At 57.1% G+C, this 13,059-nt stretch overlaps 3 protein-coding genes across 3 annotated transcripts; 2 read left to right on the top strand and 1 right to left on the bottom strand.

The window, feature by feature from the left end:
- Positions 1–1,011: 1,011 nt before the first annotated feature.
- On the bottom strand, positions 1,012–1,704 carry BKA78DRAFT_188532 (uncharacterized protein). The gene has a single exon (XM_066883534.1). The coding sequence runs from the start codon at positions 1,620–1,622 to the stop codon at positions 1,125–1,127; it is 498 nt and encodes a 165-aa protein (XP_066741297.1). The 5' UTR covers positions 1,623–1,704; the 3' UTR covers positions 1,012–1,124.
- A 998-nt stretch (positions 1,705–2,702) lies between these two features.
- On the top strand, positions 2,703–6,307 carry BKA78DRAFT_255465 (uncharacterized protein; the record flags this gene model as incomplete). The annotated part of the gene is made up of 4 exons (XM_066884998.1): positions 2,703–3,132; positions 3,196–4,253; positions 4,306–4,600; positions 4,695–6,307. 4 exons carry the CDS (start codon positions 2,703–2,705, stop codon positions 6,305–6,307), a joined length of 3,396 nt encoding a protein of 1,131 aa, XP_066741296.1.
- Positions 6,308–10,044: 3,737 nt separating this feature from the next.
- Positions 10,045–13,032, top strand: BKA78DRAFT_255779 (extracellular alpha-glucosidase; the record flags this gene model as incomplete). Its single annotated transcript, XM_066885027.1, has 2 exons — positions 10,045–11,387; positions 11,436–13,032. The coding sequence occupies 2 exons, from the start codon at positions 10,045–10,047 to the stop codon at positions 13,030–13,032; spliced, it is 2,940 nt and encodes a 979-aa protein (XP_066741295.1).
- Between the last annotated feature and the right edge of the window lie 27 nt (positions 13,033–13,059).

Below are 13,059 nucleotides of genomic sequence, written 5' to 3'. Positions count from 1 at the left end.
GAATCGAGTAAGCAAAGACCGGGGGCAGGCCTCCAACGGCGGCAGTCCAGTTGCCCGATTCGCGAAGCGCGTGGACGCGTTAGGTAATTGGCTTTTGGCATTTCGTGTTCTGGAGGCGTCGCCTGCGTGCTTGGTGACGGGAGGATGGTAATGCTCGGGCTGCCGGCGATTGGCTGAGTGCTGGGCCGGTGCGCTCGCTCTACACCGAGGCTGGCCGAGCGTGTCAACACTTGGACTCGTGCATGGAGAGCGCCATGAGCCATTGGGCGTGATAAGCCGAGCTGTTGTGGATGCAGGCGGAAGGCCTGGGTGGTGCAGGGCTGCTGATTAGGTTGTCGCTACTGTCAGGGACCGCTGGGTTACCCCTTGAGGCTGAGAGGAGAGGTTACCCAGGTCAAGGGGTAGTTACCGAATTTGGCCGTGGAGGCGGTCTTCTAGGTTGCCGTTCGCGCAATATGGTTTCCGCATGATAGAAATGGTGGAACGCCATCATTCTATCTGTTTTCCATCTAACGTATGGCTCCACAGTGGGTTGCCAAAGCAGCGGCGACTCCAACGCGGCGCGGGGTGCTCGAATGCTCCCTGTAGCTGTGTTCTCAGACTTGGATATTTAGCAGGGAAGCTGCGGTTCATGTGTACAGGGAGTGATCAAACACCTTGCTACCTAAGGCTTGGACGTTTGAGCTCGCAGAAATGTGACTCTAGGGAGCATTCAAGCCCATCCCGCACCGCCTTGGAGTTGCCATTTCTCTTGCAAACCTCTGTAGCTCCATCTGCATTGACGCGAGAATTGAGTTTTCGTGGAATTCACGGCAAGACTCTCCAAGCAAATGGGCGTGTGATGTTGATGGTGTTCGGGCCCGTATCGCGTCGCCATTTCAGGGGGGCACATCCATGAGATCCTAAAGCCGATAAAGGGAGCTCCTGGTGATTGAGAGAAATGGGGTAAACCTGGAGAAGAAGAGGCGGAATTGTGGCCGAGGTCAGCGGGGCATGACGTTCAAATAATCCACCGTTCAAGACGGGCGGGCCGGGAAGAAGCGAGGGCCCGTGAACCGGACGTTGAATCTCGGTCAGCGGTCAGCATCCAAATTGAGGCCATGATACCGTTGGGCGGATATTGCTCAAGCGGGGGAGTCTGGTGGATGAGTTTCCCATATCAGGCTACATGTCCAGAAGCGGATGGCGGCGACAGGATCTGGGGCGGTAGGCGCCGAGCTTGAGGGTATTTTTGGAAGAATCAGAGTCTCGAGTTTCAAAGTAAGCGTGGAGTACGAGAGATGAGCGAAGAGTTGAAACCGGAACAGGGGGGGAAGAAGGGGGAAGCGGCAGGAGCACGCTATGCAGAATAGTGTCCCGAGGGTAGAGAAGGGCTTACTCTTTAGCCAACGCTGCAAAGGAAACTGGGTACAGGCTGGCCAGATACGGGGCTGGTGCCACAAACGGGCGCAGACAGGAGATGAGGCGAGGCTGTGGTGATTTAAAGAGCCGCATGGCATGGGTCGCGGGATGACGCCATGGCTCGAGGTCCCTTTGGTTGAGGATGAGGGCGTGATGTAGCCAAGCTGGCGGACTGGCGGTGCCTGCGTCTCGCGATGATGGGAGTGGCCGGCATCAAGCATCTAGGCCTTGGACGGATGACGAGGTGCCGAACGCGGGGCCCGAGGCAGACCAATCCAATCGCTGCCACGCTCGGGACGACCCGTCGACTGAGCGAGACTCGAGATGTGACGAGAGAGTTGAAAGAGGCAACCGAGCATAATGAAGAAGATTGGTTTGCACGCATTTTCGAGTAGACAAGAAGAGACGTCGAGAAAGAAAAGAGAAAAGCTGGGCACCAACAACGACAAGCTGAAACAAGACGGCAGCCATTTCGGCACGTGGTGGTGGTGCCGGTGCCTGGCTACTGCAAGTGCAGTGCTGGGAGAGTGAGACGGAGACGGACAAAGAAAGGGACTGGTTATTGTTATTGTCGTTGGGCTGGGCTCGCGCCAATGAAACACTACTCTCTGTCAAAAAGAAAGGTGTATCGCGATCGCCAGTGGGCGGGCTGCCAGGACGATCCATGGATGGGCGAGATTGCTTGATGCGTTTGTGTGCTGGTGGCCAGCCATCAATTTCAGGAGAAGGCGCCCTTCCCTTGCTCCTCTTGATGTGCTGCTCGTAAGACATCAACAACCGCCGCCATTCTCGCGAGACTCCCAGACCACTGTGCCTAGCTGCCGCCCCTGCGACGACGACGCGCCTTAGCATCACACACTGACACTCCCCGTCCCCGACCCGTCACTCTTCTACAACCCACCCCTGCAGCCAACGTCGTCCAGGAGAGCCCGCCGTACGCCCAATCATCAGCTCCACCCTCTCGCTAAGCCTTTGGACGGGCAGCAGACAGACAAACCAGCACTACTCACCTACACAACACCACACATGTGAACGTCGTCCTCGACCGCCCGACCTTGTTTGCTGAGGTGGTAATCTTCTTGCTCTTGCCCGATCCGACCGCCACGAGCCACCTCTCTCTCGCTCCATCTGGCTCTCCAGCTCCCACCCTCCCACCCCCAGCCCAGGCCCGACCGCACCATCAACAAACCACCCACCCCTCCACATTATTGCCTGTCTGCAACCCCGATCCCGTCGCCGCTCTGGACCGAACCCTGATCGCCGGCCAGGAGCGACAGGCGCCAGCGAGCGAGGGCACAACAATGTCTTCGGCCGCCGTGCAGCAGTCTGGCCCGCCCATCTCAAGTCGCACCCAATACCAGCAGCCTCCCTCTCACTCGCGCGACTACTACCAACAACAGCAGCCCCAGCAGCAGCAGTCCTCGTCATCTTCTTCCGCCGCCGCCGCTGCTGGCCCCCAGCAGTCTGCCTCCTCGCCTTCCCAGCAGCGGAGAGCCTCGCGGCGACCGAGTGGGAATGGCGAGTGCACACCGCAACAACCGCACCATTACTCGCCGTCCACCTCCAACGCCTCCGATGCGACCACGCCTCGCGCACTCCCATCCAACCACGCGTCGCCCGCTTCCACACCATCAGCTTACAATCCTCACCAAGCCGGTCCCGTGCCTCCGCCTCGCACCTCCTCGACCCACAAGGCTACTGCCGCGCCTCAGGATCAGTACACGACTTCGAGTCGTCCACCTTCGTCTCGCGCCGCCTCGCAGCAGATGAGGGAGGATCCCGCCCAATCCGCAGCCAACGCTGCGCAACGCCGCCGAACCGCCCCGCAGCAGTCGCCCAAGGAGCCTTCGTATCAGCCAACTGGCAGCTCTGCAAAGAACAGCCCCTCGCATAGTCGCTCCGCGACGGCCGTCGGAAACACGCCAATGGGCTCCAATCTGCCCAGGGAGGACAGCACAGTCATCAATCGTCTCGTCATTGCCGATCCCAGCGAGGACTTTGCCCGCGAACAAGCCCGCATGGTCGACACCCGCCCGCAAGCTGGCGGAACCGACATCACGCCCATTACCGGCCTGGGGCTCGTTGGCAGCGAAGGCGTCGACGATGGCGGACGCGGAGGAGGAAAGAGCAGACAAGACCACTCGCGGGACAAGCCGAGGAGAGAGACCAAGTTTGGCGATTACATTCTGGGGCAGACACTTGGCGAGGGCGAGTTTGGCAAGGTCAAGATGGGTTGGAAAAAGGACGGCGGCGTCCAGGTCGCCATCAAGTTGATCCGGAGAGAGGTGCTTGGGTCCAATCCAAGCCGGCTGCCCAAGATTTACCGCGAAATATCCATCCTTCGCGGCCTACAGCACCCAAACATTGTGCGACTTCACGAGATGGTTGAGACGGAGCGTCACATTGGCATCATTCTGGAGTACGCCTCTGGCGGTGAGCTTTTCGACTACATCTTGAATCATCGCTACCTGAAGGACAACTCGGCCCGCCGCCTGTTTGCTCAGCTCGTGTCTGGCGTCGGCTACTTGCACAAAAAGGGCATTGTTCACCGCGACTTGAAGCTCGAGAACCTGTTGCTCGACCGCAACAAGAACATCATCATAACCGACTTTGGCTTTGCCAACACTTTTGACCCGAATGACGACTTGGGCGACGAAATCGAATACAACTTGGGCAACAAAGACTTTGTAAAGAAGATGGGCTTGGACCTCGCTGGTGACACTGGCCACCGCCGTGGAGACTTGATGCAAACCAGCTGCGGCAGTCCGTGTTATGCCGCGCCGGAGCTGGTTGTCAGCGATTCTCTCTACACCGGCCGCAAGGTCGACGTGTGGAGTTGCGGCGTCATCTTGGTAAGTCCAACCGTGTCCAACGTCTCACCAATTTGCTGACAACCTGGTACAGTACGCCATGTTGGCAGGCTACCTGCCGTTCGACGACGACCCGGCCAACCCCGAGGGCGACAACATTAATCTGCTCTACAAGTACATCGTTTCCACTCCCCTAACGTTCCCCGAATATGTCACGCCGCACGCCCGCGACCTCCTTAAACGCATTCTTGTCCCTGACCCTCGCAAGCGAGCCGACCTGTTCGAAGTAGCGAGACACAGCTGGTTAAGCGAGTATGCGCATGTGGTAGGATTCATCACGAGCAGCACGACCACATCCAGCGACATTGCCAACACAACGGTACCTGCAGGTAAGTGGTTCACGCGTTCCTGCGCGCGCACCCCTTGAAATCAAATCATGCGTAACGTTGGTGTCATGATCCACCCGCGGCTAACCAATCGCAGAAGACCCCTACGAAGTTCCACAGTTGGCACGCAGCGCCTCGGTCAGGGAGGCCAGCAAACCTACACATGTCTCAATTGCCGGTGTCGGCGGCCTCCACCAGAAACATGGCCACATCGACCAAGCGGACGCCGCAGCGCACGCCAAACGGGATCGCGACGCGAAGCGCAGGACTGTCCAGGTCGAATATGTTGCACCGCACACGCAGACACAACGGGGAGAGGTCTCTCCGCCGATTGGGTCCTCTTCTGGGGCAGCATCGCAAGGCGGCGCGTCCCGATCGCGTCTGCGTGTCGAAAACCAAGGACCGGTCGAGGTGCCTGCCACTGATGGATACTCTTCGGCTGGTGCCAACCCAAACCGCATGTCGACGGGGGCAGTCTCTACTGCAGGTGCTCCCCCAACTCGCCCGACCAGGGAAAACCAGCGTGCCGTTTCCGATGTTCCTTTTTCCAATCAACCCATCACCTCGTCGGCACGCCCGTCGACTGGTGGCACCATGAGTGGCTCGTCTCGACTCCCCTCGCGTGGTAACTCGTACGGTCAACCTGTTGCTGCCACTGTAGCGGCCACCAACGCTCAGGGTCGTTTCTCGCAACCAAAGGGCAAACAATACGTCATATCCGCGCCAATGCCGCAGGAACAGGCACAGCATGAGGCTGGTGGCAGAACCTCGATGCAAAGAGATTCTTCTGCGACTTACCAGCCCGTCAAGACCGAGGGCTCCACTCACTCGAATCGCGTTTCCCACAGACGGTCCAACACCGTCAGCGGCTTCGGCGAGAAGATCTTCAGGGCCTCTGGAATTTTCAGCAGCGGGAAACCGGCCGAGCCAAGCGGTCCAAAACAAAAGTCTTATCCTCCAGTCAGCATGACCAGCTCAATTCCGAGTGAAGGAAGCGGCGGCAACCGGCGGTCAACCGAATCATCGCGGCGGACATCGTTCAGCTTCAGCCGCAAGACGAGCGAAAACGCTCAGGCGCGGGGGGACAGGTCGTCTCGTCGGTTCTCATTACTTCCTGCTGCATTTTCCATGAAGAGCTTCGCTAGCAACAAGGACTCGGGCGCTGGTGATCGCCGCTCGTACCAACCGTCATCGCGCCCGCGGGCACCTTCGCGGACTCAAATGAGCTACGGGCGTGAAAGTCCATCTCCAAGCCCGAGCACCACCAACAGCACACTGCCCACTGGCTACAACGACGAGCTCGAGCGCCAGCGCACGACTAGTACCAGAGACAAGCGCCGAAGCGGCCTCTTTTCGAGCAGCGTACCGACCTCGGCACCGGTGCAACAGCCGCGTTATCATCAAGCCCCAACTTCATACCCCAACCATGGCGAGGAGCAGGCACAGCAAGGGTCTGGATACTATGGCAGGAACGAAACCGAGCAGAGGCAGCAAGCACAGCAGCTGCCGCACCGCCCGCAATACCCGCCTGGTTTCGACAGCAACGAGCAGCTCGGGTCGGAACCGAGTCAGGGCCGCACGCGGGTGCTGCAGAAGAACCGCCGGTTCGCTGACGCATACGAAGATCAGCAGCGGTACGCGGGCAGCTCTGGAGCCGCCCGCAGGGTCATGGATCTGTTCCGCCGACGCGGAAAGGCTCGCGGTGGCTGATTGGTGGATAACCTTTGGAGCAAGATCTTAGATTGGGCGTCGACAGACAGGGTCTTTGCGCGTTTTGCGCCCGTTTATGCCGTCGACGCTTGGTTCGGCACTTGAAAAAGCGGCGAGGCCCAGTGATTGGACAAAATCGGAGAAGGTGGTGGTTTGCAGCGACAACTTCTGTAAACATCGACACTCGGTGCCTGCATGACGCAACGGCGATGATGCAGCGCGGGATTGGAGTGGGAACAGATCGGGCAACACGGCGAGGTCTCTTTTGTTTCTTTTTTCCTCGTTCTTCTCCTGGACCCCCTTGTTTCAACATGGCCTTCTAGTCTCTTTCCCCCTCGCCCCCCTTTTTTCTTGAACATTTGACACCAGTCCGCCGTCGTCCTGCTGGGGTCTTCGCACTTGCACCACTTACAAAGTGTACGTTCCACCAAAGAATTACCTTCGTCGGGGCTGCATATCCGCCGGCGTTTGTTGGGAATTGATTTCGGGGCCTGGCATTTTTCTTGTTAGTTTTTTCTTGTTAGTTTTCTTGCTCCTTTTCGTCGTCTTCACTCCGTTTCCATGTTACTATACAACCCCCCCTTTCTTTTTTCTCTCTTAGCTCTTTTATTTGGCCGTCTGCGAACTTATAAGGTTTTTTTTTGTTCCCTCTTTTTCTCCATCCCTTTCTCTAACCCCCTCGCCTTCTCTTCGTTAGCAGCAGCAGCAGCAGCAGTTGAGATAATACTCTTCCTCCGGGTTCACTCATGCTTCTTACTCCGTCCGTCTCGAGACTTACCACTTACTACTACTACTGCCACTACTCTTGATCGGAACTCTCCAACATCCCAAATCTTCCAATTCAATGCCTTTTCTTCTCTCTCTCCTCTTCCTCCTGTTTCCGCTTGTCTCCTTGTGGTAGACCGTGGTCTCTCTCTCTCCCTCGTCTGCATCTAATGAGCACTGCTGCGTTGTGAATGAGGTGTCTGGCTCAACTCTAATGGCCGGGGGCTGTAGTCGTGTAAGATGTGTACGTGTGTAAGCCGAGCGAGCGATCAGTCGCTGCCTTGCCGGTCGATAATGGTTGGAGCTGCAGCGTGAGGTAGTATACGCGAGGTTGGTCCGTTGGAAGTGCAGGGGGTGTATGTGCGGGCTCGCTGGTTGGCTGTAAAGTGTAAGGTAGTAGTAGTCGTCTGTGTCCAACATCCTATCCGTCCCGAGCCGAGTGCTGTATACCTTGGTAGTTAGTGTTGGCAGGTGGCTCGGTTCGGCTGAACAAAAATTTTCGATTCCGTCTCTTGCTTGCTCGCTTGCTTGCGCCGTTCGTACCTCTTCACGTCATTGCTCATCGCAACTCCCTTCCCATTCTCCTCTCTCCCTCTCGTCTCGTCTCTTTTCAAACTTCTCTCTCCTTGCTCACAACTTGTCGAACGACTCATCGCAGCCCAGATTCCATTGGCTAGCTAGCAGCCCCTCTTGGATTTTCCCCTTTCTTGCACGGCATAGCATCCATCAATCCACCCACCCCCTTTCGTCTGCCCCAACCCCCCCCCCCCCCCCCCCATTCCTCTTTCCCACCTATGTATCGTACCTCAGTCCTGCCATCGCAACCCCGCCTCCTCCCCGCCCCTCTCTCTCTTACCTCCACCCTCTTTGCATCTTGCCCGCATCAATACCCGCAACGGTCCGGTCCAGTCCAGTCCCGTTCAATGTCTTTTTCTGTGTGCAAGGCGAATTGGATTTGCGGCCGTGGCTGGATGGGATGATGGCGTGTGGGGAAGCGTTGAAGCGCTGGAAATGGATCGATCTACTTGGGTTTATCATGTTGAGTTGAGGTACGTATGTACGTGTGTGTGTGTGTGTATAGATGATGGCACGTGGTAGCGCAGTAGTGCAGTAGCAATCTCGTTGCAGATGGGGCCCCGGTCGACTGTTCGTGGTGCTGATACTGATGCTGTCAATGCGCTCGTTGCCTGATTGATGGGCTGGGCTGAGGTGAGGTTGAGGGCGAGTGGGGGTGGGGGTGGGGGTGTGGGGCCTCCAGCCTTTGCCCCCCTGGCTGCTGCACGGGTGGACGTGCGTGGGGCGGCCATGAGTTGCTGCGCGGGGGTTGGTTGATTTCTGCTTTCTGGGGTTGGAGGTTCGTTCGTTCCACAGTAGGTGAGGAAAGTGGAAATTCAACCTAGGCCCAGCTTCATGTCGTCGTCGTCGTCGCACCTTTAGACGCAAGCGCGCTCGAATGCTCCCTGTGACTACGCATCAAGAGAAAAAATTAAGTCTCCATGTTCAAAGCATCAGGTGCTTGAGCACTCCACGTCTCCTGCGTGTTTTAACTTGGTGACAGAGATTCCTAAATTGGCAATTTCTTTTATCACCCACTGTGGGTCTGTCTATCTACTTCGTAACGTTTTAAGGGCCTCGAGTCCTTGTTCTTGTTCTCGTTCTTTTCTACTTCTTTGCCTTTGCCCTGTCTATCGGTCGCAGAACTGGATTCGCATTCCCACTCCGGAATTCTGTGCTTCTCTTTTTTCTTTTGCATGATTGGTCTAGACGTTGAGGTTGTAATGGAAAGTATGAGTGGTGGTAAATACAACACATGGAAATGTCGGGTATAGGTTGGTTGGGTCATGGGTGGTTTGGAGTTGGCAAAAAGAAGCGACTCTCCATCTCTCATCCTCTTTCGACCCCTCTCCTCCTCCTCCTCCTCCTCCTCCTCCTCCTCCTCCTTCCTTTCACTCTGCGCGGCGTTCGCACCACCTCCAGTTAACAACCTTTTTTCCGTTCGCTCCTCTCATTGGCTGGCGCCATGCCTGCTTGCCTACCTACCCTGCCCACACGTAAATGCAAGACATATGCACGCACGCCGCAGTCGTGCTGCGTGTGATGCGGGCCTGCATCCAAACTTGACAAGGCAGGTAGGCCAAGTACATGGCACACATTCTGGATGCAGCTGTGCTGGCTACGAGCATGTGGCGCCACTCCGTAATGTCATCATGATCAGCAGCAGCAGCGACCCCTCCTTCCCCATCGCCCCCCCGCAGGTCGCAAAACAAATTTCAACTCAAAGGCGAGGTTTCCAAATTAGCCCACACAAGAATGAATATCAAAGTCGCCAAACGACCAATTCCGAGAACGCGATTACATGGAGCGTTCGAGCACCACCCCGTTTTTTTTTTTTTTTTTTTTTGTTGATGCTTCTTTGAGGCCAACTGTGCCTGCCCCCTGCTCTCTCCCCTCCCCACCCCTCCGCGGGGCACACTGTATGTAGGAGTGCACATCCTGCGCAGATGCTGTGCAGTGCGGGGAAGCCAGGTAGGCAGGCCACCACTCGACCTGCGAAGTGAGCTCACTCGCTCGTCAGTCTTCTCCCATTCGGAGCTCGTCCCAATTGTGTGCACACGGCGTGCGGACACCGGTACTGTACCGCGTCGTTGCAGCAAAGCAGCGCGTGACATGACGAGAGGATGGCTGGACGTCTCCAATGGGATTGTCGAACGCTCCGGGGGCGAGGGAGACCACTGTGGTTCTGTCCTGCTTATAGTCGGGGTTTGCTCCCTTTTTTCAACGCCTTTGTCCCTGGGTGCTAGCGCATCCAATTTCTCTCCACCACCGCAACCGACGGCACTCACCATTTCGATTGAGCCGTACCCTGTCGTCATTGCATCAAAATGGCGCCGCTGCTGCGTGCATTGGCCGGCGCCGTTCTGGCTGCCATTGGCATCCACGTAGGCAGCGTGCAAGCACAATCATCCCAGTCCATGGGCGTGTCGGAAAGCTTCGTCGTCGTCACCAGCACACCTACCAGCGCTTCCTCCACGTCGACGAGCTACGCGCCGCGCTTCACGGTCCCGGCAGACGCCGACACGGGCGCGCCGCTGCTCGCCAACGTCAACGACCCAGAAGCAATCGACGCGCAAGACGCTTGTCCGGGGTACAAAGCATCGGCGGTCCGTCGAAACGCGTATGGGTTTACGGCGACCCTGAGCCTGGCCGGCGAGGGCTGCGACGTGTACGGGACGGATGTGTCGGTGCTGAATCTGACGGTGCAGTACCAGAATGCGGAGAGGCTCTCCATCAACATTAGTCCGGCGCATATTGGCGCAGCCAACAGCTCGTGGTTTATCCTTCCCCAGGAGCTGGTGCCGCGGCCAGGACTCGACGACGGCGCCGCGGCGACAATTGCGCAGAACGATTTGCAGGTCGAGTGGAGCAATGAGCCGTCTTTTTCATTCAAGGTTCTCCGGCGATCCAATGGCGACGTGTTATTCGATACGACGGGCAGCAAGCTCGTCTACGAGGACCAATTCGTTGAGTTCAAGACGGCGCTGCCGGAGGGCTATAATCTGTATGGCCTGGGTGAGCGTATTCATGGACTGCGTTTGGGTCGAAACCTCACGGCCACCATATATGCGGCCGACATTGCCAATCCCATTGACGAGAATAGCTATGGCAGCCATCCCTATTACCTGGACACGCGCTACTTTGAAGTCGCCGACAATGGCAGTCTGGTGCTGGTAAAGGATACAAGCAGCGCCAACGCAAGCGGCGAATACGTGTCTTACTCGCATGGTGTGTTCTTGCGCAATGCGCACGGGCAAGAGGTGATTCTCAAGGAAGACAGCCTTACCTGGCGGTTGCTCGGGGGCAGCATCGACCTATTTTTTCTAGCGGGTCCAACAGCCGCGGCTGTTACGCAGCAGTACCAGCAAGGAGTCGTCGGGCTGCCGGCCATGCAGCAATACTTTACGTTTGGCTACCACCAGTGCCGATGGGGCTATGCCAACTGGACGCAGCTCGAGGAGGTGGTGGACGAGTTTGAGCGCGCCGAAATTCCGCTCGAGAATATCTGGACCGACATTGACTACATGGAAGGCTACCGCGATTTTACGACTGGCCATGTAGCGTTTCCTGTTGAAGACGGACAACGATTTTTGGAGAAGGTACATGCCAAGGGGCTGCATTACATACCGATTGTCGACAGTGCCATTTACATCCCGAATCCAGACAACGCGTCGGATGCGTACGCGACTTATGACCGTGGGAATGAGGTGGGCGCTTTTCTGAAGAATCCTGACGGAAGTCAATACATTGGATCTGTCTGGTAAGTCGACCAGTGTGTTGATACAATCTGGTGCTGACTTCCGCAAAGGCCTGGATACACGGTCTTCCCTGACTGGCAAGTCGACACGGCGGTGCCGTGGTGGAGCGACGAGCTGGTTCGGTGGCACAAGGAGATAGCGTTTGACGGCATCTGGATCGACATGTCTGAAGTGTCGTCGTTTTGCGTTGGGTCCTGCGGGACTGGCAACCTCAGTCTGAATCCCGTCCACGCGGCGTTTTCGCTGCCCGGCTCACCAGGAAATCTCGTCGTTGACTATCCAGAAGGTTTCAATGTGACCAACGCAACTGAGGCAGCAGCAGCTTCGGCGGCCAGCTCTAGCCAGGCAGCTGCAAGTTCAGCGACGGCGGCTAGCTCTTCAGTCGTTAGTTATCTTCGGACGACGCCAACTCCAGGAACGCGTAATGTGAATCACCCTCCCTATGTTATCAACAACGTTCAGGGCGATCTTGCTGTCCACGCCGTCAGCCCAAACGCCACGCATTTCAACGGCGTGCAAGAATACGATGTCCATAATTTGTTTGGGCACCAGATTCTTAACGCCACGTACCACGGTCTGCTTGCCGTTCACCCGGGAAAACGCCCATTTATCATCGGACGCTCGACCTTTGCCGGCAGCGGTAGGCACGCAGGCCACTGGGGCGGCGACAACTACAGTCGCTTCGCGTACATGTACTTTGGCATCCCGCAGGCGCTAACGTTTGCGCTCTATGGCATCCCCATGTTTGGAACTGACACATGCGGCTTCAATGGCAATAGCGATCTCGACTTGTGCGCTCGCTGGATGGAGCTCAACGCCTTTATGCCTTTTTACCGTAATCACAACTTGTACGCTGCAGTGCCGCAGGAGCCGTACCGCTGGGCCACTGTTGCCGAGGCCGCCCGCCGCGCCATGGCTGTGCGCTACGCCTTGTTGCCGTACATGTACACCCTCTTCAACGCCGCTCACATATCTGGAGACACCGTCCTGCGCGCTCTGGCTTGGGAGTTTCCCAACGACCCGACTCTTGCTGCTGTCGACACTCAATTTTTGCTGGGCCCGGCCGTCATGGTCGTTCCGGTCCTTGCTCCTAATGTAAATCAAACAGCAGGTGTGTTCCCTGGCGTTGCCCAAGGTACCCGCTGGTTCGACTGGTACAGCGGTACAGAGGTCGTTGCGGCTCCTGGGCAGAATCTGACGCTGGACGCGCCGACAACGCATATACCGGTGTTTGTGCGTGGAGGCAACGTTCTTGCGCTGCAAGAGCCGCTGCGCACAACAACAACAGCGCGCAAGTCTCCATGGAGCTTGATCGTTGCTTTGGATAGCAGTGGTGATGCGAGAGGGTCACTTTACTTGGATGACGGCGAGAGTGTGGCCCCGAACGCTACGCTTAGCGTCTCGTTTGTAGCGACTCAGGGACGGCTGAGCGTGAGTGCGGTCGGAGAGTGGAAGGACAAGAATTCATTGAAAGAAGTCAGAATATGGGGACTGAAGCAACAGCCGAAGACGGTAAGATTTGGAAGTGTCGCGTTAGAAGATGGCGCGAAGTCGTGGGATAAGGAGAATGGGGTGCTGATCATGACTGACGTGATGGCTAATGAGACGATGGCGTGGGAGAAAGATTGGACGTTGAGCTGGGAGTAGGCCGAGTCAACAGAGAGTGACCCGGTC

The sequence above is a fragment of the Phyllosticta capitalensis genome (genome assembly GCF_038381095.1).
Source record: "Phyllosticta capitalensis strain CBS 128856 chromosome Unknown BKA78scaffold_9, whole genome shotgun sequence".
NCBI classification, from domain to species: domain Eukaryota; kingdom Fungi; phylum Ascomycota; class Dothideomycetes; order Botryosphaeriales; family Phyllostictaceae; genus Phyllosticta; species Phyllosticta capitalensis.
Note: the sequence above shows the minus strand (reverse complement) of the source record. Positions and strands in the feature narration are given on the sequence as shown.